This window comes from Bos indicus, chromosome 25, assembly GCF_029378745.1.
Source record: "Bos indicus isolate NIAB-ARS_2022 breed Sahiwal x Tharparkar chromosome 25, NIAB-ARS_B.indTharparkar_mat_pri_1.0, whole genome shotgun sequence".
In the NCBI taxonomy this organism is placed as follows: Eukaryota; Metazoa; Chordata; class Mammalia; order Artiodactyla; family Bovidae; genus Bos; species Bos indicus.
The window spans coordinates 15,163,608-15,188,242 of record NC_091784.1 but is presented as its reverse complement, the minus strand read 5'-3'; the positions used below and the strand labels follow the sequence as shown (position 1 = coordinate 15,188,242).

The 24,635-nt window shown below is 45.8% G+C and overlaps 2 protein-coding genes across 7 annotated transcripts in view; one reads left to right on the top strand and one right to left on the bottom strand.

The window, feature by feature from the left end:
- Positions 1 to 1,472, top strand: part of MYH11 (myosin heavy chain 11) — a 127,623-nt gene extending 126,151 nt beyond the window's left edge. For all 3 annotated transcript variants that reach the window (XM_070779711.1, XM_070779710.1, XM_070779712.1), the window contains one exon: positions 759 to 1,472. In XM_070779711.1, coding sequence (XP_070635812.1) covers positions 759 to 891 — 133 coding nt within the window. In that variant the 3' untranslated portion in view covers positions 892 to 1,472. The remainder of the gene's footprint in view (positions 1 to 758) is intronic.
- Positions 1,473 to 2,654: 1,182 nt separating this feature from the next.
- The window catches only part of NDE1 (nudE neurodevelopment protein 1), a 39,148-nt gene continuing 17,167 nt past the window's right edge, over positions 2,655 to 24,635 (bottom strand). For 2 of the 4 annotated variants that reach the window (XM_019987338.2, XM_019987337.2), the window contains exons 4-9: positions 22,487 to 22,635; positions 9,381 to 9,517; positions 7,886 to 8,065; positions 6,548 to 6,639; positions 4,906 to 5,057; positions 2,655 to 4,076 (exon numbers count right to left, since the gene is read on the bottom strand). In XM_019987338.2, coding sequence (XP_019842897.1) covers positions 3,983 to 4,076; positions 4,906 to 5,057; positions 6,548 to 6,639; positions 7,886 to 8,065; positions 9,381 to 9,517; positions 22,487 to 22,635 — 804 coding nt within the window. In that variant the 3' untranslated portion in view covers positions 2,655 to 3,982. The other 2 variants (XM_019987340.2, XM_019987339.2) reach the window with 2 other exon arrangements.

The following is a 24,635-nucleotide window of genomic DNA, read 5'->3' as shown; positions in this document are numbered from 1 at the left end:
GCATCCAGCAGGACAGAGACGAGGCGATGGGAGTGGGAAAGACAGAAAGGGGCGTCCCACCAGTTAGGGGGACACCTTGGATTAACGGGTCTAATGTTTTTCTGACAAATATCCACTGAGCACCTGTTGTTTGCCTTGCACGGTGCCTGCCATGGTGAGCACGAAACAGACGAGATCCCTGCCCTGGGGGAACTCAGTCCAAGAATTCTGCTCCACGGAAGCAGGGTGTGTTGGTGCCTTTAACCAGACAGCATTCTTCTGGCGACCACACAGGGACCTCCTTCCCTCTCAAGGCTGCCCTTGGTGGTCACACTCACGTTCCTCCAATTCAAAACCTAACCCCCTCCCCACTTTTCCTTCTGCAAAAGAGGAGGTGTGGACACAACAGGTCCCCCTCATCCCAGCCCCAGAGGGTAGGAATAATCCCACGTGGGGCCATCACCCTACTTGCCTCTCCCCCTTCTTTTCTAAATACAAGTCCACAGCCAACCAGAAGCCAGTGGGTCAGCAACTGACCAAGCCAGACATTTTTTTAAAGCAGACGGTCCTGCTTTGAAAAACCTATTCTGCCCCCATTGCAGCTGATTAAACGCACCCATACCTCCAGACGGGTCAGGATTTGTTCACTTCCACCTGAATATATTTGCGTCTCATTTGTTCCAAGTCTCTGTTTGTTCTCTGCTCAGTCTGAAAACCTCCTCCAATCTCGTGGGAGGTTTCTGTACTAAACAAACGTGTGTCTTCTTAAAAACCCACAGGCGAGGGAACGAGACCTCTTTTGTTCCCACAAGAAGGTCTGGAGGACGTAGAGTTATTGAGAACGCAGATGGGTCTGAGGAGGAAATGGACGCTCGCGATGCTGACTTCAACGGAACCAAAGCCAGTGAATGAATGACTTGCTCAAAAACGGCACAGAACCAAACCCAGTGGACTCCGCTTAGCACTGTCTAAATCCATTTTCAAACTCCAAACATCACAGACACCCCTCACGATGAATATAAACACCGCCCTGCATTCAGGGCATCATCTTAAGTTTGGAACGAGGTACCAAAGGCGAAAAATCCAACAGGAGACACAGACACACCCAACCTCTCTGCCAAGACCTGTGCAGAGATTTTTTTGAATTTTTAGAAAGATATATCCACGGTAACTGATCACTGGCAACTTTACATGAAACGAGGAGAAAGTCACCACGGAGACGGGTGCCCCTGCTCCCACTCCCCAACTTTCCTGCCCTGTGGACCCTTCCATCATCCTGGGGTGGGGGTGGGGGCCGGTTTGAGAATTCCTCTTCCCTCCGGTTCCCACACGTCAGATGCACACAGTTCACTGAGACCAAGTGCCTTCTGTAGTCACGTGAGTTACAAAGGAGACGCCGCTCAAAGGCTAAGAGCAGGAAATTCACACTGTTTTATATGCACTGACTGTACTTAAGGACACCCTCACTAATAAAAGGTTATAAATCACTACAACCGAGTTGGCTTTTCTGTTGCTTTCTAGAGAAAAAGGACAGGACGAGATGGGTAGGGGAGGGAGAGGGGGCAGAGTGGCCTCATTTATGATGATCCTATGAAGTCAGTGGAGCAGGAACTGGCAACCCACTGGCAACAGTATTCTTGCCTGGAAAATCCCATAGACAGAGGAACCTGGTGGGTTCCAGTCCATAGGGTTGCAATGAGGCAGATATGACTAAGTGACTAACGTTTATGAAGTCAGGGTTGTTAATTCATTAAATGGGGAGACTGAGGTCTAGGGAGGTGAGATGAATTGTCCAACACTCCACAGCTGGCCAGGAGGAGAGCGGAACCTCAGAGTGAGTCTGAGGGAGGGGCTCTTCCACGCAGGAGGTGAGCAGCTCGTGGCTCAGGGAGCAGGACGGGGCTCAGAAAGAACATGCACATCAATCAAAACAGCACATGATAGGGACTTCCCTGGTGGCTGAGACTTTGCCTTCAATGCATGGGGTGTGGGTTTGAACCCTGGTCGAGCAAGATCCCACATGCCTTACAGCCAAAAAAACAAAACATAAGACAGAAGCAATATTACAACAAGTTCAATAAAGACTTTAAAAACTATCTACATAAAAAATTCTTAAAAACAAAACACACAAACCAGGTACATAGTTAATGTGAAGAATAATAAGCGTTCCTTGAATGTTTGAGTTAAAACACAAGACTTCGCCCAGCAGGGGTTGACCAACTTTTTCTATAAAGGCCCAGAAATGGTCTCTGTCACATTTTTGTCTTTTTTAAAAATTATTAAACTATCCTCTAAAAATGTATAAACCGTTCTTGGCATGAGGGCCATAAAAACCGGGTCTGGGCCAGTCCTTTCCTTCACCTGCATGCTCTAGACCGAGCTGCCTGGCAAAGGTTCCACTCAACACAAACGACTCCATACTCAGACTCTGTGGGCTCAAACAGACTGAAAAGAAAGGAACCACAGAGACGGAGGACACGCTGAAAGACCAAACGTCGATACGACTTGAATAGGACATACACAACACAATTCTAAGCTGACCCGAAAGGGAACTTTTAAAAAGTAGGTTTTTTTTTCATTGTCACTTGGTTAAAAAAAAAAAGGTTTCCACCATCGGATGCACAAACACAGAAGCATTAACTGGCATTTACTGACCGTCACAAACTAGCTGAAAATCAGTTTCTCTTGATTTTATTGTTCTTTTAAAAAAATAAAAGTACATCTTTTACCGATACAGGTTAGAGTGTTGCCATGGTAATGAGGTGAGCACTGGAGTTTAATTCTCTGCTGAATTTCAGTAGCACTTGAAAAGTTGTTTTCAACTGGATATTTTTGCTGTTCTTTTGGAAAAATAACTTAGTAACAGAAGGCTGTTAGGCTGCATGCATATGCCTGAATTCCCATGTTCTTTTTACTTGTGTCCAAAGTGTGAGGTGGCTGTTCCAAACCAGCAGGGAGGAGCCACATGCTGTCTGCATGGAAATCCTGGGTTTGTTTCTTCTTTAATAAGGACGCTCCCCATGCAACCCTGGTGGCTTCATCTTATCTGAAGGTCACCTTGATTATTTCATCAAGGCTTTGAATGAAGTCCTGTTCTCAGGGGCTGCATCGCTAAGGCCATCACCCCCCAGAAACCCTCAGAAGCAGAGGTCACTCCCAGACCAGGGCGGGAGGCTCAGGACAAGGATAGGTCTAAAGAGGAGACAGATTTTCCACTGACCTGGTCCCCACAAAATTCACACTGAAACTCAAGCATGCCTCTAAAAGCCTCAGCGACAGGCAGATTAAAAAGTCTTGGAGGTACATGTGTATAAAACAGCCAGTGGGAAGCTGCTGTATAGCCCAGGGAGCTCAGCTCGGTGCTCTGTGACGACCTAGAGGGGTGGTGGGATACGTGTATACACGTCGCTGATTCACTCTGCTGTACAGCAGAAACTCAACAACACTGTAAAGCAATCAGACTCCACTTTGGGGGGAAAAAAAGGTCTTGGAGGTACACCACACCACAGTTTAAATAAAAGGTACGTGCCTGTTCTATTCTTCACCCCAGGCATGATTTCAGGGCATGGACCCCTGTCGTGCCATGGCGCACTGGAGATTTTGTTCCGGAAGAAGCACCAGCTGTTGGGGGCAGGGTGCGCCTAGGATGGGCTCAGGCTCCACTTCACAGGTGTCTCCGATCATTAAAAACACCTCTCAAGACCAACTGGGACTCAGCTCAGCTGACAAGGATAGGGCGGCCTTGACACCCACGTCGCCCTTTCCAGAGGGTCAGGTTGGTCCCGTCCCCCGGCTGTACACGCCAATACGGAGGCTGGGGGTTAAGGGACTGCATTTCCTGCAGCCAACGACCCAGGGCCACCGGCAATGGCCTTGGTCACTTGGCTTTGTGTGACTGCTTGCTCGTATTTCTCAAACTAACTTAAAAAAAAACCCAAAACACCCAAAACCTAGTTTAAAGAGGGAAGGAGGGGAAGGGCTCGCCTCGGCTTCCGTGGCTTTCCTAAAGCAACATCTTGACTACACCCTGGGCTGACGGCAGCGACGGTGAGGAAACATTCGACGACGGCTTCCCAAACTCCAGGCGTTTTCCCAACCTTCAGACAGAGCAAACCAAGTTAAGCGGACATTACAGCTGTTCTAGGCTGGGTAGCATGGGGCCCACCAAGTTACAAGGGTGAATATCAAGGTCGGGAGCACTGTCTCACTGGGTCTCAATTTTCTCTCCTGTGAAATGAAGAAAAGGACACTGGCCATCTAGCGCTCACGGCCCTCCCCCAAAGCCACAACAAAAGCCCAGTCGCAGAAGACCTTCCAAAGAACAGCCCCGGCTAAAGGTCCAGAAGTTATGTGCATGCTGGGGAAAACAAATTCTTCCTCTCCTGTCCTCTGTCTGCCATTGACCACCCCAAATCTACGTGGCCCGGGGGCCAGTGAGATGGTGGCACATCTTAGGAAATTCTAGAATCTGGAGGCCGCCCTGATTTTCTTCAGGCCAGAAAATAAATGAAGCTGTTAGAGGTCAGGTTTGTGTTTTCCAATCCGGTGACTGGCTTCAGGAATCCAGTCTGGCTGATTTAGTTTCCTGAAGGTTCTAAAGGGTTTAAAAAAAAAAAAAAATCAAATCCTCTTCTGGGGGAAGCAGAGCAGTGTTTGAAGCCTGAGTCGCAAATAAGTGATTTATACAAAGGGCTTTCTCACAGCATGACTGGGAGCTGGGGCTGTAGAGTCAATAAAAATGACCCTCTTCCTGGCCATTTGCCCAAACCAGAAGATATCAACTAACTCGGCCTTAAGGGATAGAGAGATATGCTGACATAATTCCTGCAACTTTCAAAAACACGGCTATTGGTCGGGGGTCAGAGGCTTCTGGCTGGAGTGCACGGGTTCTCCCAACACCGAGGGGGAACAGCGCAAGGAACTGACCCTTTGTCACCGAGAGGCACGTTGCTGCCGCCGGGCCGCCTGTCCACGCTGTCTCTGTTTTTGCTCCCCCGCCCTGAGGCTGGGCCACTGGCACGGCCTGGGGACTGATCGTACACGAAGTTCCGGCAGGAAGCAAGTTTGGACTCCAGGGCCTGGAGAGAGAGATGCTTTCACTGCTCAAGTTGAAGACAAGAACCCTTACACCCCTCTTCAGAGCCCATATTGTTGTTCGGTCGCCCAGCTGTGTCCGACTCTTTGCAACCCCCTGGACCGTAGCACACCAGGCCTCCCTGTCCCTCACCATCCCCTGGAGGTTGCCCAAGTTCGTGTCCATCGCATCGGTGATGCCATCACTGTTATTATGTGTATGGGCCATCAGAGCCCACTCACATCATAGTAACTTAAGAGAGTGGTTCTCAAACTAGAGCCACTAATGTTAGAACCATCGTATTAGAACCCCAAAGCGTGCCCTTCCTGCCCCCACCAAATTCAGTGTACATCCAACTCATACAACTGGTGGTCTAAGATATCTAGGAGCCTCCTAAAAAGTCACTAACCCTACCTATGATCCAAGTCTGCCTACAAGAAAGAATGAAATTGACTTTTGGAATCATTCAGTGTCGCTGTTACCTAATCACATACCAAGTGGCAGGAGGTTTGAATAAGAACTTGCCTCGCAGTAAACAGACCCTCTGGGAACCAGATGGGCGCTGAGATCACCCTGGGCTTCTCTATAATCTAACTGTTAAAATCTGTCTGTAAAACAGCAAACCAGGAAACCAAAAGCCAAAAAGAAAAACACAGGAAACGCGTCGCAAGCTTCTATTAACTCTGAATACACACATTCTGGTCAATGACAGACAGGCAGGATTCAAACTATGCGGCTTTCCAGTTATAAAAATTTAGAAAGGCATCGTTTTTAAAAATAAGAGAAACAACGACAGAGAATAGCTGTGTGATTTCTTAAGCACCAAAGACTCCTTCCCTGTAATTAACATAAAACCTGTAAGGTCATGTCTCTGCCCGGCCTTTCAAGATTTTCTCCTTAACTCCCTGAGCAAATAAAAACCATGTCTGACAAAATATGCCATTCCCTGGAGAAGGGAATGGCAAACCACTTCAGTATTCTTGCCTCAAGGACTCCATGAACAGTGTGAAAATGGAAGGCAGTTTTCAATTTTTCTCAGTTTCTTCAAACTGAGAAAAATATCACTAATGCCATTCAAATTTCCCCAACTGCCAGGGAAAATGGCACGGGCAAAGAACAGTATACCTGGGGATCGAAGGGTGCCTCAGTGTCAGAGCCTGGGTTTGTCAGAAACAGTGCTCCCCGAGGGCCTTCCCTGGAGGTCCAGTGGTTAGGACTCTGGGCTTTCATGCCCGGGACCTGGGTTCAATCCCTGGTCGCGGAACTAAGACACAAGCCATGCAGCCAAAACCAACCAAACGAAACTTTAAAAACCAGAAACACCACCCACAGACGCACAGCAGTTCTAAGGGACACGAGACGAGCCAGGCCTACACCTGCACTCGTGAAGCCTCTGCCAGAGGGGAAGCGGCCAGTAAGTTCACGTCTCAAGCCTCTCGAAGACAGAGGATGCCACATGAACGCCGGGCACCATGCCACGTGATGCCGTCTTACCCCCACTTTCCGCAGCAGGTCTCCCACGATGTTGAGGGCTGATATCCGGGCTGCGGGTGTGAGGGGGGTCCCCCCAGTGGAGTCGTCCAGGCCTGTGTGTGTAAAAGGACGCACACATGACACCAACACACACGGAAAAGTCTGTGCACTAACGTCTCTCAGTGTGAAATCTGGAGGTAGGTCCCCGTGCCCTCTGACCACCAACGCTGCCCTGTTTCAATCACTAGGGTGCTGCCCAACATAACGAGACTACCTGATGACCAACTTCTCATAGCCTTATGATGACTATACTCAGTATTTATCTTTAGATGCTATTCTTTGAAATAAAAAAAAAAAGCAAGTCCTCTGAAACTCTGAGGAACTCCATACAGTTAACTGACATTCCCAGCATCTGAACAAGGCCCACTGGTCAGGGTTCCACCCCTCGGAGTCCCCTCTCTCTTCTGAGCAGGGCTCACAGGGCTCAGGGATCAGCATCACCCGGGCGCTCGTCAGAAATGCAGGATCTCAGGTCCTGCCCACACCTGCTGCAGCTGAGACCCAGCTGAGGCACGTGCTTAAAGTGGGACTAGCCTGGGACTCTGGCAACAGCACACTCTGTGCCTGCTGGGCACAAGCTGAGGGACAGGCAGTACGTGGTGGGGTCAGCCCAGAGCCTGCCCGCCATCGGCCAGCTGAGCGACGTCAGGCCAGCTCCTTAACCTGGAGGGTCAGTCTCCTTACCCATCAGATGGGGGCCAGGCTTGCACACTTGCTTCTTGGGTCTCAGTGCAAATCTAAGGAGGTTGTACGTACACACAGAGCACAGCGAGCAGAGGGTGGGGACCTCCTGAGTGCTCAGTAATTGTCTATTATTATGATTTGTTATTAAGTGGCCCAATCAGAGCCCCACAGCCAATCAGTCATCAGAGGGGCTGGGTGAGCACTCCATTTCTTGGTTTTTCCCCCACTCAGCACAGGTTATGCTGGGACCAGTTCTACAGGATGTATTGCTGGACCCACAAAATGTTTTATCTTGTTATTGAAGTATTTAACTTGGGAGATTTCATATACAACATGAGGACTTCTGGCCTCTGGTCCTTACCAAAGGACTCACACCTCTCACGGCTGAAGCAGAGAGGCAGTGGCCCCTCTGGATGAGACTTCTGTTCTCTGGTTTGCCGCAGACTCCACTGCTCCCTGTCGCCTCCCATTCAAGCAGTTCCTCCCACCTACCGCATTAGTCTGCCCCTGTGAGCCCCGCCTCTGCTCCCTGCTGTACAGCCTGGCCTTATTTCTCTCTCACCCAGGAAAGCCTTTTGAAGCCAAGAGAACCCTCCCAACTCCTACCCCACTTACCACGTCTGAAGGTCCCAGGAGTGTTTAAACTAGAGCTGGGTCCTCGATGAGCTATGGGGGTGGACGGCACAGAGCCAGTGGCCTGCACTGCTGTGTCTGTCCTCTCAGCGTCCACCGAGCTGGGCATGGGCGTCCTGGGTTTCTCCTGCTTTTGCTGCACAGCCAATTCCTGCCGCAAATCTAGGCGAGGAAAAGGATTCCGATTAAGTCCTTGTTGCGGGTGATGGGGCAGGAGACAAGGGTGAGCAAGAGCCACCACCAGAGTGAGAAACTCCCGGTGGAAACCCTGAATGAAGCAGACCCCATGGGACCTTGCCCCTCAGGCTTGCAAGACCACACAGTTTTTCTTTTGAGTAAAAACAAAAAGATTAAAAAAAAAAAAAACTTTAAAAATTATGACTGTAGTGTTTCAGGAAAATTCCAATGTATCAGGATATACAGAGTACCAAGTGAAGACACGCCTTCCCAATCCACCCTCGAATGCTCAGCCTCACTCCCGATCACTGTAACATGGGGGTGAGCGTTTCAATCCTTTTTCTCTGCATTTTCACACATAAAGTTTATATATGTGTGTGTGTGTGTGTGTGTGTGCATATTTTTTAAGCATATAATTTTTATTAAGCATAACTAGAAACATATATCTACCATCTACGTACTTTCCCCCTTCTATGTTATGTCCTAATAAGCTTTCTATGACATTTACATCTGTATCATGTTTGTTTCAACTATTTAACATTCCACAAAATAAATCTATATAATTTACATAAGCAAATGATTACTGACGAACATTTAGGAACAACTATGTTTTAAACTCGAGAATTTTACTTTTTAATCCCTCTTCTACTGGCTACACATTAGAAACCAAATGAACGTCATAAACAATTAACCAGGACTTTAACAAAATCTCTTGTGAACCCAATTTGGATGACTCGGGAATGTGTTAGAAGGCTGGGGGAGTTCCCTGGTGATCCAGTGGTTAGGACTCCACGCTTTCACTGCCAAAGGTATGTGTTTGATTCCTGGCTGGGCAATTAAAAGCCCACAAGCTGCATGGCATGGCCAAATTGAAAAAAAAAAAAAAAAAGCCCTACCTCTAGAAGTGCTCCAAAGAGCAAATGCTGATGAGATTCCTGAGTTCTAAGCCACTTGAATTAGCAGCCATCACATTTCAAAAGTAAAGAGCTGGCTAGCAAGTCCATCAACAGGCATTTTCCCCCCACAAAACTCCTGTGCTCCTGCTAAGCATAAAGCTGGTGATGGACTTAAATACCCACTAGGGGTCTTTACAGAGTTGGACATTTGACAGTTCCTAGCACAGGGTAGGAATCAAGCCTCAACTTGCCCAGTGTGATCCCCACCCTTGGACCAGAGCACCGAGAAGGGTGCAGATTCCAGCAAAGGGCATGCTGGGCGATGCTGTGGGACAGGACACCCTCGGGCCAGGAGAGGGCACAACGCTGGTCAAACCCACAGACCAAAGCCCTGGCCACCTGACCTCTGGCTTCATCCTTCAGTCGCTGAACAGATTCCAGGAGATTCTCCTTCTCGTCCAGTTCGCTCTCCAGGAAGGCGTTTCTTTCTATGGCTTGATTCAAACGCTGTTCAAAGTCCTCCAGTGACATGATCGTGGCCCTGGGTGAGAGACCAGCAAGGTTGCCCGAGGGAACAAACGCATCTGTTATGCGCCTGAGAGACAAGACACCTGGGGAGCGGGCCCCGGCTCCCACATGTCCTAATCCCAAATCCCAGAGATGAGCAGCCCCTTGACTTCGGGACCAGGCACTTCACCTGCACAGCCCGTCAGCTCACAAGGTACACAAGGCTGTCCCGCGGGTTTACTGAGAGCATGTCCACACAGCACTCAAAACATGAGCCAGGACCTAATTAGGACCACAGACAGGCCCCGATCAAACGCCAAGAGCAGCACGTTCCATCTCGTCTCAGAGACTCACCATGTAGTCAGCATTCAGAACATCCCACTAAGATGCATGTGCAATCTAGTAATCATGCATTTACATGCCTAAGAGAGGCCTTCTTTATCCCTCAGTTACCTTAACAAGTTAAAAAAGTTTCAAACGCCCAGCCCAGCTGCCCTAACAACCACGTATTTTGGAGAGTGCAGACAGGTCACTGGAATGTCATGTTAAAGGCACTGACAAGTGCAGCATAAGGAAGTCTGTTTCACTCTGTCTGGGACGTTCCTGGTGGATAAGAATCCGCCTGCCAATGCAGGGCACACAGGTTCAATCACTGGTCCTGGAAGATCCCACATGCTGCAAAGCAACTAAGCCCAAGTACCACAACTACTGAGCCCACACTCGAGAGCCCTCGCGTCGCAATTGCCGAATCTCCGTGCTACAACTACTGAAGCCCATGTGCCCCAGAGCCTGTGCTCCACGCAACACGAGCAGCCACCACCACGAGCATCTTCACCATAATGAAGAGTAGCCGCTGCTCGCTGCAACTAGAGAAAGCCTGCACGCAGCAACGAAGACCTAGCACAACCAAAAAAAAAAATTATCTTTAACTCTGTATGGACAAGCTGCGTCCTTTGGGACTCAGTTTCCTCACATGCAAAGCAGAGGTGCAGGGGTAGTAACAGGACCTCCGCGCGGGGCGGGGGAAGTGGGGTAATACACAACAGGTGTTTCACAGATGCTTGACGAACGTCAGCAATTCTCCTCGCTGATTCTGTGTTTATGTCCAAAGACCTTTAACATCCCCTGAATAGTCTCATAGTGATTAAAAACGTCTGGAATAAAACCCTCCTGGCTCTAATAAGTAAGACTATCTAAATGTTCTTAAGGAACTTGACCTCTCTGGGCCTCCAGGCCTTCAAAGGCCAAGTGAGGGTCAATCATTTAACTCGTCCATCCATAGATGAATGGATAAAGAAGCCGTGGTACATACATGCAATGGAATCTTACTCAGCCATAAAAAGGAAAGCATTTGAGTCAGTTCTAATGAGGTGGATGAACCTACAGCCTATTATACAGAATGAAGTAAATCAGAAAAATAAACATCATACATTAACACATATATATGGAATCTATAAAAACGATATTGATGAACCTATTGGCAGGGCAGCAATGGAGATGCAAACACAGAGAACAGACTTATGGACATGGGATGTGGGGTAGGGAGGAGAGGGCGGGATGAATGGAGAGACCATAGCATGGAAATATATACACTAACACATGTAAAACAGACAGCCAATGGGAATTTGCTGTAAGACTCAGGGAATGCAAACCAGGGCTCTGTGACAACCCAGTGGGGTGGGATGGGGAGGGACGCTCCAGAGGGAGGGGATATATGTATACCTATGGCTGATCCATGTTGATGTATGGCAGAAACCAACACAATACTGTAATTATGCTTCAATTAAAAACAAATTTAAAAAATCATTCATTTCTTCAGCACTGCCTTCTAAGTCCAGATTGAGTCCTAATGTAGGAACTAATGTTCCTAACTCAAAGGGTCTTTTGAAGTAAAGAAGATAAAGTTACCAAAAATGCCTGATTAAAACCAATAGAGGGATGATATTTAAGAATACAAGACTGGAATCAGTTAAAATGATCCTAAGGCTGGCATGTCAAACAACAAAGATGCTGTAGCTAGGAATTCATGTAACAGACGTCTAAGATTTGAGGCCACAGAGGCTTACTGAAATGCAAACATATGCTATTTATGAGAAGGCAGACCCCAAATCATAAAGAAATCAATTCTCTGTAAGTTATCTAATAAGTTTAACACCATCCTAATAAAAATACAGGCTTCCCAGGTGGCGCTAGTGATAAAGAACCTGCCTGCCAATGCTGGAGACATCAGAGACGCAAGTTAGATCCCTTGGTCAGGAAGATCCCCTGGAGGAGGGTATGGCAACCCACTCCAGTATTCTTGCCTGGAGAATCCCACGGACAGAGGAGCCTGGAGGGCTACAGTCCACAGGGTCGCACAGAGTTGGACATGACTGAGCAACTATCACTCACATTCAGCATTTAATAAAAATACGAACAGGTTTTCATTTGAGGTATAGGCACAGGGGGACCGATTTGAAAGATGATGAGACAACGAAACAAGAACGTTCAGGAGAAGAACATTAATAGTAAAAAAGAATGAGACCTTGCCACTTGTGTCAACGTGGAGGGACCTAGAGAGCATTAAATCAGAGACAGACAAGTATCATACATTTCAGTTACACTTAAAACCTAAAAATATGAATAAATGAACAAACACAACAAAACAGGGTTACAGATACAGAGATTAAACAGGTGGGTGCCAGAGAAGAGGGGGTTGGAGGTGGAGAAAAATAGGTGTGGTAGATTGAAAGTGAAAGTGTTCATCGCTCAGTCAAGTCTGACTCTTTGCAACCCCAGGGACTGTAGCCCGCCAGGCTCCTCCGTCTGTGGAATTCTCCAGGCAAGAATCCTGGAGTGGGTTGCCACTCCCTTCTCCAGGGGATCTTCCCGACCAAGGGCTCAAACACAGGTCTCCTGCATTGCAGGCAAATTCTTAACCGACTGAGCCATCAGGGAAGCTAGATTAAGAGGGACAAAGTTCCAGTAGCAAAATAAATGTCATAGGTATGAGACATACAGCGCGGGGAATACAGTCAGTAACCATGTAGCACCTTTGCTTGGTGGCAGATCTTAAAGTAGACTGCTTGTGGCATCATTCTGAAATGTATAGAAATACTGAATCACTATGTTGTATGATAGGAACTAACACAGTAGGTCAATTATATTTCAAAACAAACAGATTTTAAAAAGGGATCAGATTTGTGGTTTCAGGGGCCAAGGGAACTGGATGAAGATGTCAAAGGCACAAACTTCTAGCTATAAGATAAATAAGTACTACGGATGCAAGATGCAACGTAATTATAACTAATAGCCCTGTGTGTTCAAAGTTAAGAGGTTAAATCCTAAGAGTTCTTACCAGAAAAAGACCACTTTTTTTCCATTTTTTAAATATTGTATCTATAAAAGATGATGGGTATCCACTAAATATATTGTGAGAGTCATTTCATGATGTATGTAAGTCAATTCCTTGTGCTATATACACTTAAACTTATACAGTGCTGTATGTCAATTAAATCTCAATAAAACTGAAAGAAAAAAATGGCCAGGAGAACTGTGAAAGAGAAGAGATCAGGGGAGCTAGTTCCACCAGAAACAAAGAACATGTTATTATGAAGCCTCAATAATGAAGAGGGCTGCAGTGTGCAAGTTATAAGAGCAGACAGGTCAAAGACAACCAAAGGTCTGGAAATGGATCCAAATGCATATGAGAATTTAATTTATGATAAAGGTGGCATCACAAATCATCAATGAAAAAGACGCCTGGTTCAATTTTAGGTCTGGGGACTACCAGGTAGCCACCGGGAAAAAATTAATGTTGGGTCTAATGTTGCACCCCAAGATGAACTTCAACTGGATCAAAAACTTAAAATCACTAATTGGTCAAAATCTACTATTGGCTTCTGGAATGCCAGAGAAATGAAGAACAACTTCAGTGGCATTTCTGGCATTCCTGAACTTGTGTGGATCAATAACCACCTGACTATATACAATCAGTTTGACTGGGTAATACCAGCAGGGCACGGCGCTTAGGTCTATTGTTACTTTGTGAATATTTACTTTCAACTAAAGGTAAGTACCCTAGTTGTCATCTGAGTGACAAATAGCTCTATGTGCTTTATATGCTGAAATATATAAAAGCATATCTATATACAAGAGTAAAATGCAAAAAAAGCATATTTATTATAGTAAAATGATGCAATACATAATGACTGTGAAAATTGTTAATCTCACAGTTATGAGAAACTGAAAACAGGCAAGCGGAAAAATAGATTTTCAGTAAATATTCATATTAAGAGATACATCTTCTCTTCAACAGAGGAGATTAAGAAGAGGAGGCAAGAATACACAGAACTGTCCAAAAAGCGTTTTAATGACCTGGATAACCACGAAGGTGTGATCACTCACCTAGAGCCAGACATCCTGAAATGTGAAGACAAGTGGGTCTCAGGAAGCATTACTACAAAGCTAGTGGAGGTGACAGAATTTCAGCTAAGCTATTCCAAATCCTAGGAGAAGGCAATGGCACCCCACTCCAGCACTCTTGCCTGGAAAATCCCATGGACGGAAGAGGGACTGGTAGGCTGCAGTCCATGGAGTTGCACAGAGTCGGACACGACTGAGCGACTTCACTTTCACTTTTCACTTTCATGCATTGGAGAAGGAAATGGCAACCCACTCCAGTGCCTGGAGAATCCCAGGGACGGAGGAGCCTGTTGGGCTGCCATCTATGGGGTCGCGCAGAGTCGGACACGACTGAAGCGACTTAGCAGCAGCAGCATTCCAAATCCTAAGAGGTGATGCTGTTGAAATGCTGCACTCTATAGGTCAGCAAATTTGGAAAACTCAGCAGTGGTCCCAGTACTGGAAAAGGTTAGTTTTGATTCCAATCTCAGAGAAGGGCAATGCCAAAGAACGTTCAAACTACCGCACAACTGCACTCATTTCACATGCTAGCAAGGTCATGCTCAAAATCCTCCAGGGTAGGCTTCAACAGTACATGAACTGAGAACTTCCAGACATACAAGCTGGATTCAGAAAAGGCAGAGAAACCAGAGACCAAATTGCCAACAACTGTTCGATCACTGAGAAAGCAAGGGAATTCCAGAAAAACATCTACTTCTGCTTCATTGACTATGCTAAAGCCTTTGACTGTGTGGATCACAACAACTGTGGAAAACTCTTAAAGAGATGGGAATACCAGATCTCCTTACTTAGCTCGTGAGAAACCTGTATGCGGGTCAAGAAGCAGCAGTTAGAACCTTACATGGAACAAAGGACTGGTTCAAACTTGGGAAAGGAATAACATAAGGCTGTATATTGTCACCCTGTTTATTTAACTTATATGCAGAGTACATCATGCGAAGTACTGGGCTGGATGAATCACAAGTTGAAACCAAGACTGCTGGGAGAGATATCAACAACCTCAGATATGTAGATGATACCACTCTAATGGCAGAAAGTGAAGAGGAACTAAAGAGCCTCTAGATGACAGTGAAAAAGCTGGCTTAAAACTCAACAGTCAAAAAACTTAAGATCCTGGCATCCGGTCCTATCACTTCCTGACAAATAGAAGGGGAAAAAGTAGAAGCAGTGACAGACTTTGTTTTCTTGGACTCCAAAATCACTGTGGATGGTGACTGCAGTCATGAAAGTAAAAGACACTTGCTCCCTGAAAGGAAAGCTATGATGAACCTAGACAGTGTATTAAAAAGCAGAGACATCACTTTGCCAACAAAGGTCCATATAATCAAAGCTATGGTTTTTCCAGCGGTCATGTATGGATGTGAGAGTTGAACCATAAAGAAAGCTAAGCGCCCAAGAATTGATGCTTTTGAACTGTGGTGTTGGAGAAGACTCCTGAGAGTCCCTTGGACTGCAAGGAGATCAAACCAGTCAATCCTAAACAAAATCAATCCTGAATATTCACTGGATGGACTCTGGTCATTTGATACGAAGAGCTGACTCATTTGAAAAGAACCTGATGCTGGGAAAGACTGAAGGCAAAAGGAGAAGAGGGCAGCTGAGGCTGAGATGGCTGGACAGCATCACTGATTCAAGGGACATGAATTTGAGCAAACTCCGGGAGACAGTGAAGGACAGGGGAGCCTTGCGTGCTACAGTCCATAGGGTGGCAAAGTGTCGGACACGAATGAGCGACTGAACAACAACAAAATTTCCTGAATCATTCAAGGTTACCCTTTCACAAGGTCACCCTCTACTCAGTTGAAAGCGTTATTTAATTTTACAGACATACAGCTGGAGGGACCAAAATAAACCAATAGTTGATGGTGCTGAGAAATTACTGTTCTTGCAGCACATGGTCAAATTTTTCACACATAACTACTAAAGATGTATAATGAAATTGTAAAGTTTTAAAGTTTTTAAAAAAAATAAAACTTCAGCATTCCAGAACTTTATTCATTCTAAAATGATGATTTGGGTCTCTACCTGTTAGGGAATTTAAATAAACAGTTTTGTTTAGGCTTCAAAGATAAAGCAGAACAGACCTCTGACCTTACTTCTAAGCTGCCTGGACACTGTCCTGACTGGCTGCCCTGAGTGCAAGAAGACGGGGGACAAATCTTGAAATTGTTGAGCCCCTGGAGGGGCCTTGGCCAATCAAGCCCCAGGCTTAGCAACACAACATTCCAAGCTTTACAAGAGAAAACAAATAGCATTAACATGAAACCAGGGCTGCAATTTGCTCACAGATTGATGCTGACATCAGTTTGTGTCCCAGGATTAAAAGCAGGAACCCCAAACTGCAATATCTGAAGTCTCACCCAGAGCGGATGCACTGCCTGGGCCCTTTACCCAACTGGGACTCTAGATGTGCTGTGTCACGAGACTTCCCAGTGCTGTATGAGTCTGATGTTGGTCAAAACCCAGCACAGTACCCTCTGCTGTGTCTATTTCTCTTTTCTTTTAATGTTAGTATATTGAAAGTAAGCTAGATAACCTCTAATAAATATTGGTATTATTTATTTGTATATAACAAGTGGCTTATTTTGTTAACAAATCTTCAAGCTTGAGACAAAAGTGAAAACTTTTGGCAAAACACTACCACAGCTGATGGTAACATTCAACTATTCACCATTTATAACTTTATTGCTACTCTGTCTCAGGTATTCCTTAGGAAGAGGTGCAAGGGTTCTTTACATACTCTAATGTACTGTCTATAGATTATAAGATAAAGTCAAGCATGTATCTGCTGATATTTTTTAAGTGGACCTGTCTTTATACTTAGAAATGTCTCTTAATAGTAGGATTCCCTCGTGGCTTAGATGGTAAAGAATCTGCCTGCAATGCAGGAGACCTGCGTTCGACCTCCGGGTCGGGAAGATCCTCTGGAGAAGGAAATGACAACCCACTCCAGGATTCTTGCCTGGAGAATTCCACGGACAGAGGAGCCTGGAAGGCTACAGTCCATGGGGTCACAAAGAGTTGCACACGACTGAGTGACTATCACTCACATGCAGCTAAAGGATGAATCCAATGGATCTTCAGGAGAGAAAAACAGAGAGAAAGGAAGGGAGAAGAATCCTAGAGGAAAATAGAACTAATTGCTATATATACCTTGGATTGCAGATAAGCTTGCCTACATAGAAATCCAAGTAACTTTCAACGGTAACGCATGCAACAGACAAAGATGGAAGACAAATGAGAAACTCCCCACCGCTTTAAATTCTCATCATAGACAAATAATAAACATCTTCTGAAACTGATGAGAAAAAACAACTAGCAACCCAATCTGAAAATAGGCAAAGATAAACAGAGTTCACAGAAAAAGAAATAAAACCGTTATTAAACATATGAAAAGGAACTCAAGGTCATTCACAATCCAGAAACGTACTTATTTGTCACCTATTACACTGGCAGAAACTCAAAGCTTAAAAAAATGCTGTTAGTGAAGCTATTTGGAAAACAGAGACTCACACAGGTGTTGGGGATGTGAACTAGTACCACGACAGAGAACAACCAGGTAAAAACTATCAAAATCACATGCATATATCCTCTGACCCAGGAATTCCACTTCTGGAAATGTACAGATATTCATCGGTGCAAGCAACGAGTATCATTCACTATAGCAACACTTATCACTGCAAAAGAATGGAAATGCACCAAATATCCATCCACAGGGGGACAGATAAATAAATTCTTATGTATCATACAATACCAGCCATACAATAAAATAGTATGTGCTTGGGAAGAAACCAACAACAAAGAATGCTCTGTGTCCTACTACAGAAAGACCTCCAAGATCTGTTACGTGACAAGGCAAGAAGTACAATAGTGGGTACAGAATGCTCTTTTGTGGAGAAAGAGATGGGGGAGTGGGGGGAATAATACAAATTTCTGTTTTTATTTGCTTGAATTTGAATTTAAGAAGGCTAGCCCTCTGAATGGTATTTCTGAATCACGTGAATGCACTCTCTCTTGGTGACAGGCTGCACGATGGCTCCCAGCTCTTCACCCTCCCTCCATCCTCACCCTTGCTTCAGCCTCACTGTGGGTGGAATGTACTTTCCCAGCCCTTAATGTGGCTTGGCCGTGTGACTTGTTTTCATCAATGAGTGGAAATGGTCGTATGCCAGGGGCTTGCCAGATATCAGAATATACTATAAAGGCCACAGTAATCAAGTCATTATGGAAAGTGGAAGTGTTAGTCACTGAGTGGCATCTGACTTTTTGCAACCCCACAGACTGTAGCCCGCCAGGCTCCTCTGTCCATGGAATTCTCCAGGCAAGATTACTGGAGAGGGTTGCTATTCCCTTCCCCAGGGGATCTTCCCAACCCTGGGATCGAACCCAGGTTTCCCACATTGCAGGCAGATTTTTTACTGTCTGAGCCACCAGGGAATCTCTAGTCATTATGGTGTTAGCAGTAATTCACAAATTGCACACTGGATCAAAAGAGAAAAGAATCTTGCATTAGATTCCAGAATATAGTCAACTCTCCACACCTGTGGGTGGCATATCCTTGGATTCAACCAACTGCAAATCCAAAAAATTAAAAAAAAAAAAAAAAACCCAGAAAGTTCCAAAATGCAAAACTTGAATTTGCCGCTCACTGGCAACTGTTTATGGAGCTTTTGATTGATTGTATTGTGTGTGTGTGCTTAAAATCGCTCAGTTCTGTCCAACTCTTTGCAACCCCATAGACTGTAGCCTGCCAGGCTCCTCTGTCCATGGGATTTTCCAGGGAAGAACATTGGAGTGGGTTGCCATTTCCTTGTTCAAGGAATCTTCCCAATCCAGGGATGAAACCTGTGTCTCCCATGTTTCCTGCAGGTAGATTCTTTACTTTTGAATCACCAGTCTTGGGTTATATTAGGTATTATAATTAACCTAGACATAATTTAAAGTATATGGGAGGCTACACATGAGTTACATGCAAATACTATACCATTTTATTTAAGGGATTTGACTACCCAATTCCCCCATGGATACCAAGGGACAACTGAAGGAAAGGTTCACATGTGACAGAGATGCGTTCAATTCAGTGGAAAAGAGATGAAGTGTTTAACACAAAGTACTGGCACAAGTGGCTACGTACCTAATGAAAATAAAATAGGACACAAATTTATACTAGATCCAAAAGTAAATGCCAGGTGGATTAAAAGCATAAGTTAAAACAATTAATTAACAAATCTTTCAGACAAATTAAACAGAATACATACATAATCAAATGATCAATGGACTTCCCTGGTGGTACAATGGATAAGAATCCACCGGCCAATGAAGGGGGACACAGGTTCGATTCCTGGTCTGGGAATCTTTCGCGTGTTGGGGAGCAACCAAGCCCGTGCACCGCAGCTACTGAGCCTGCGTGCCTAGAGCCCGTGCTCCACAAGAGACGCCATTGCAATGAGAAGCTTGTGCGCTGTGATGAGGAGTAGCTCCCCTCCGTCCCCCAGCCACTGGCTGCAAAGAGAGAAAGCCTGAGCACAGTGAAGACCCAGCGCAGCCAAAAATAAATAAAAACAATCCAGGGGATCCCCATAGTGAAGTCTGGAAATCTAGAAGCAGTAAAAGGAGACATAATTGATGACCTAAGAAAGAAAAATATTTGTACGGAAAGTCATACCACAAAGTCAACAGATAAGTTTATTCTGCAAAATATGTTTTCAAGACAGGACAAAAGATCAGTAGCAAAAATACATAAAGAACTTTTACAAACTAACTTTTTTTAAAAAAGGTTCCACTTCTGCTAATAATAAGCTCAGTTCAGTTCAGTCGCTCAGTCGTGTCTGACTCTTTGCGACCCCATGAATCGCAGCACGCCAGGCCTCCCTGTCCATCACCAACTCCCGGAGTTCACTCAAACTCACGTCCAAGGAGTTGGTGATGCCATCCAGCCATCTCATCCTCTGTCGTCCCCTTCTCCTCCTGTCCCCAATCCCTCCCAGCATCAGGGTCTTTTCCAATGAGTCAACTCTTCGCATGATAAGGTAGCTTGTATCAAACCGAATATCCTAGAGATTACAACTACAAACTCTGGGTAAAAGAAGAAAAACTGACCTGACAGCCCTGGCAAAAGCTGGAAGGAAGCCAACATGTGGAAGGAACAGCAGTGACCGAATCCTGTATCTTTACAAGCTTTGAGTCTATGGCTTGGGTGATAAAAATCTACCACCATCTCTGACTGACCCAAACCATGCAGACACGAAGCAGCCTGATTAAAAGAATAAGATTTCAGCTACTTCCCAACAAGGGGAGACAGAGTTTGGAGTGTGAGTTCAGCATACTTAATAAACAAACAAACAAAAACATACCAGAATCCATAGCTTCTGTAACACATCATTCATAATGTCCAGAATGTAATCCAAAATGACGAGACAAATGAAGAGCAAGAAAATGTGACCCAAAACTCAAGAGAAAAGGTGATTACAGGAAATCAACCCTGAGGTAACCCAGATGTTATAATTAGCAGAAAAGGATCTTAAAGAAGCTATTGTAACTATGCTCAATAATAGAGGAATAGGAAATTTTAGATCTGAAGATAACGTGCCTAAAATAAAACAGTACTGGAACTGACTTCCCACCAGAACTCGAGGAGGGAAGAAGGAGTCAGTGGACATGAAACTAGATCAATAGAAATGATCGAATTTGAGGAACCAAGAAAAATAAAATTAGGAAAAGATATGAACAGAGTGTCAGAGACCTGCGTGACAATATCAAAAGGACCAAGGTGTGTGTAGCTGGTGTTCCAGAAGGACAGGAGAGAAAGAAAGGGGCAGCAAAAACACTTGAGGAAATAATGACCAAAGTTAAACTTGGCAAAAGATAAATTTACAGACCAAAGAAGCCCAGCAACCCCCTATCAGGATAAACACATACAAAATCTAGGAACATCACAATCAAACTGCTAAAAACCGAAAATAAAGTGAAACTCTTGAGAGCAGCCAGAGAAAAACACTAGATTATATACAGGGGAGTGACTATTTGGGTTACCACTAGCTTCTAACCCCCAGTAAGGAGTTCAGAAGGCACCAGAAGACACATCTTTAATGTGCTGAAAGAAAAGAAAAGAAAAACAAAACCCTGGCAACCTGAATTCCATACCCAGTGGAAATTTCCTTTAAGAATGAAGGCAAAAGAAAGACATTTTCAGAAAAACTAAAGAGAGAATTCACCATCAGCAGACCTGCACCACAAGAAACCCTAAAGGAAGTTCTTCAAGCTGAAGGCAAATGATAACTAGAGGGAAACTTCAGGAAGCAATGAACCAGAAACCAGAAACATGTGGGTAAATAGAAAAGGCTATCTTTTTAACCTCTTACTTTCATGCATTAAAGCTACAGCATAAAGTTTGAGGACAGTAAGTGAAACTCTAAGGTTTCGAGACTGTTACATTTGGTACACGGTTAACTAAGTAGACTGAAAAGTTGCACATTCAGTTCAGTTTGGACTGAAAAATTGTCTAAACTGATGGAATTGTACACGCCTGATGATCGGTGCATATTGCTGTAATTTACATCTAAATTTTTTAAAATGCTTTCTTAAAAAAAAAAGCACCTGGCTCACAGCAGTTATTCAATTACTATTATTTATTATTGTTAGTAGCCTGCTAAACTATAGAACATTGGTTTCAGAAATATTGTCTTCTTATCACTGAAAACAACGCAGATGTCCATCAACAGATGAATGGATAAAGACGTGGTACATACGTACAATGGAATATTACTCAGCCATAAAAAAGAACGAATTTGAGTCAGTTCTAATGAGGTGGATGAACCTAGAGCCTCTTATACAGAGTGAAGTAAGTCAGAAAGAGAAAAACAAATATTGCATATTAATGCCTACATATGGAATCTAGAAAAATGGTATTGATGAAGCTATTTGCAGGGAAGGAATGGAGACGCAGATGTAGAGAATGGACTTGTGCACACAGTCGGGGAGGGAGAGAGTGAGATGGATGGAGAAAGGGGCATCAACACATATACGCCCTCAGGCTTAAGACGGACAGCTGGTGAGAAGTCGCTATATAACTCAGGGAGCCCAGCCTGGAGCTCTGTGATGACCTAGACGGGTGGGATGGGGCGAGGGGAGAGAGGGGAGATAGATATATATATATATATATATATATATAATTATGGCTGATTAGAGTGATTGTGTGGCAGAAACCAGCACAATATTGTAAAGGTTAAAAAACAAAGAAAGAAATACCATCTTATCTCAGGGCCAACTGAGCACATGCTTGTCCTTCCGCCCAGAATGTTCTCACCCTGTACTCTTCCCCTGGATAATGCTGAGGCATCCCTCAGTCTTGGCCTAAATGGCATTTCCTTTGAGAAGCCTGGCCCAGCATCCTCCCAGCAACGGACAAATGAATATCTCAGATCATATGCCCCCACAGCACCCTGGACATGCAGCACTTCCTGCTTGTTGTCCATTTCTCATGAGGCTGTAGAGCCCAAGGGCCCTGGCTCTGCTCTCTGCTGAATCCCCTACCCTCAACACAGTGCCCAGTACCCAGAGACAAAAGGATCCCAGACCTCCTTTCTCCTTCCCCACATACCGTTTGGCTCTTTCCAGGTCATCGTTGGCTTGCTCCAGCTCTCTGATGTACTTCTGCAGTTTATCTTTTATGGCTTTCGTCTGGGCAAGGTCATCCTCTAAGGCTGAGATCTGCCGGTAGCCTTCAGAATGCTGTGTTTTAAACTTCTCCTGAAGGACAGAATCGCCACTGAGTGAATGACTTAAGATTCCCAACAAGGATGTTTATTTCCATTCCCTGTCATCTCCTTAGGACGCTGAAGGTCAATCCTGGGACGTACTCTCTCCCATTGCGGTGCACGTGTGTGGTTCCTAGCCACTAAGCATCCGTTCCTCCCCTCTGCATAGCCTGCCGGCACCCCAGTTTCTTGAGGACCTCTTGCAGCCTCCACCATGGCCAGGGGACAAGCCTAAGCTCAGTCATGAGAACCTTCTGTCCATAGACATGTGCTCTTGAGCAAGTGAGGGATGATGGGGGGAGCCAGGGGCCGTCAAGTTGTCCAGTTCCGAGTGCTTCCTGAGCATCTGTCTGTACCTGGCCCCCTCCCACAATGGTCCTCACCACCTCTGGTGTCCAGAAGCCCCCAACCATCTTAAGCAGTCATTCTGTGCAAGGTGTCCACAGCCTCTGAGCTTGACCTGCAAGGGCCATACTGACGCACTTCAGTGACATCCCTGGGTTACAGGGACAAGGGCAGGAATCACAGTGACTTTGGTGCTCGTGCCTCACAGTCAGAGCGGGACATCGCTGACTCAGTTCAACGACTGTTCTGACTTTGTGACCCAGGATGCCCTCCCTGTGGCATGGGGTATTTAGAAGGAACTTGGGCACCTCTGGGGGAGGGAGGGAGAGAAGGGGAGGCAGGGGAAGGAAGGAGGAAGGGAAGAGAAGAAGGAAAAAACCATAACTGTTGTTTCCACCAGAAGAAGCTTAGTGTGACCTGGCCAGTGCTTCCCGAGGCAAGGAACAGCCCAGATGAGGTCTCAAGAATCTGTTGCCCCGCGGTGACAGCAGCTGATGTATACTGTGGGCTTCCCCAGTGGCTCAGTGGTAAAGAATCCATACCAAGCAGGAGGTGGGGGTTCGATCCTTGGGTCAGGAAGATCCCCTGGAGCAGGAAATGGCAACCCACTCCTGTATTATCGCCTGGAGAATTTCATGGACAGAGGAGCCTGGTGGGCTACAGCCCATGGAGTCTCAGTAACTAAACGACAAGAGCATTTACCGCAGGCTACTCTGCCCGAGCCTCTGGGCTCAGGACACCCCTCCCGCTGCCTGACTGAATGCCATTTCGGAGGTGTGAGAATGGAGGCTCAGGCCCATCGTCAGCCCAGAGTCAACCAGGAGCAAACAACTGAGCCAAAACCCATCCTGGGCGACCCGGGCTCGTGCTCGCGAACGACGACGCTCAACAGCCCTGGACCACTTCCGCCTAGGTTCACAGAGGAACTGATCACACGCGTGTGCATACACACTCACACACTCCCATTCTCTCCCTGTCTGGCTCTGCTTTCAAATTATTTTCTGTCACCCAACAATCTCACCACCTTTCCCTCATCCACAAACAGGAACGAAGACACTCCCTTCCCCCAGGAAGTCTAATGTGAAAGTGAAAAAAAAAAGCCCACTCCTCTTCTTTCCTCAGCCCAGTACACAAAGCTGTTGCTAGAAACAGTCTGGAGGCTCTGGGGAGGGTGAGGTAATGGCGCCCGGGGCCAGAAAGGCGTGGCCAGAGCCATCCCGAGAAAAGGGCCTCAGGATGGATGGTCACAGGGCCGGGGCCTCGCATCCTCACGCCACTCAGTCCCTCAGATACTCCACTTCCTGGCTGTGAGCACAGGAAGCGTCTCAGCTAAGACAAGCAGGGGCCGAGCGGGCCCAGGCTCGGGCGAATTTCCAGGTGTGGCTCGGATCGCTCCCACCCTTGGCCTGGGTGCACCCCCAAAAAGAAGAAAACAGGAGGGTACAGGACCCCAGACCATTAACCTAAATTCCTGCGTGGGTTCCCAGAGGACGCGGTGAACGGGCTTGTCCACCAGCACAGAGATTCAAATGATGTCCTTTGAACTTGGGGACATGAAAAAGCTGTTGGGCTTTCATCTGGGGCTAATTATAATAAACTGTCAGCTGATGGAGGCATCAATAGACGCTCTGTTGGATCCCTTACAAG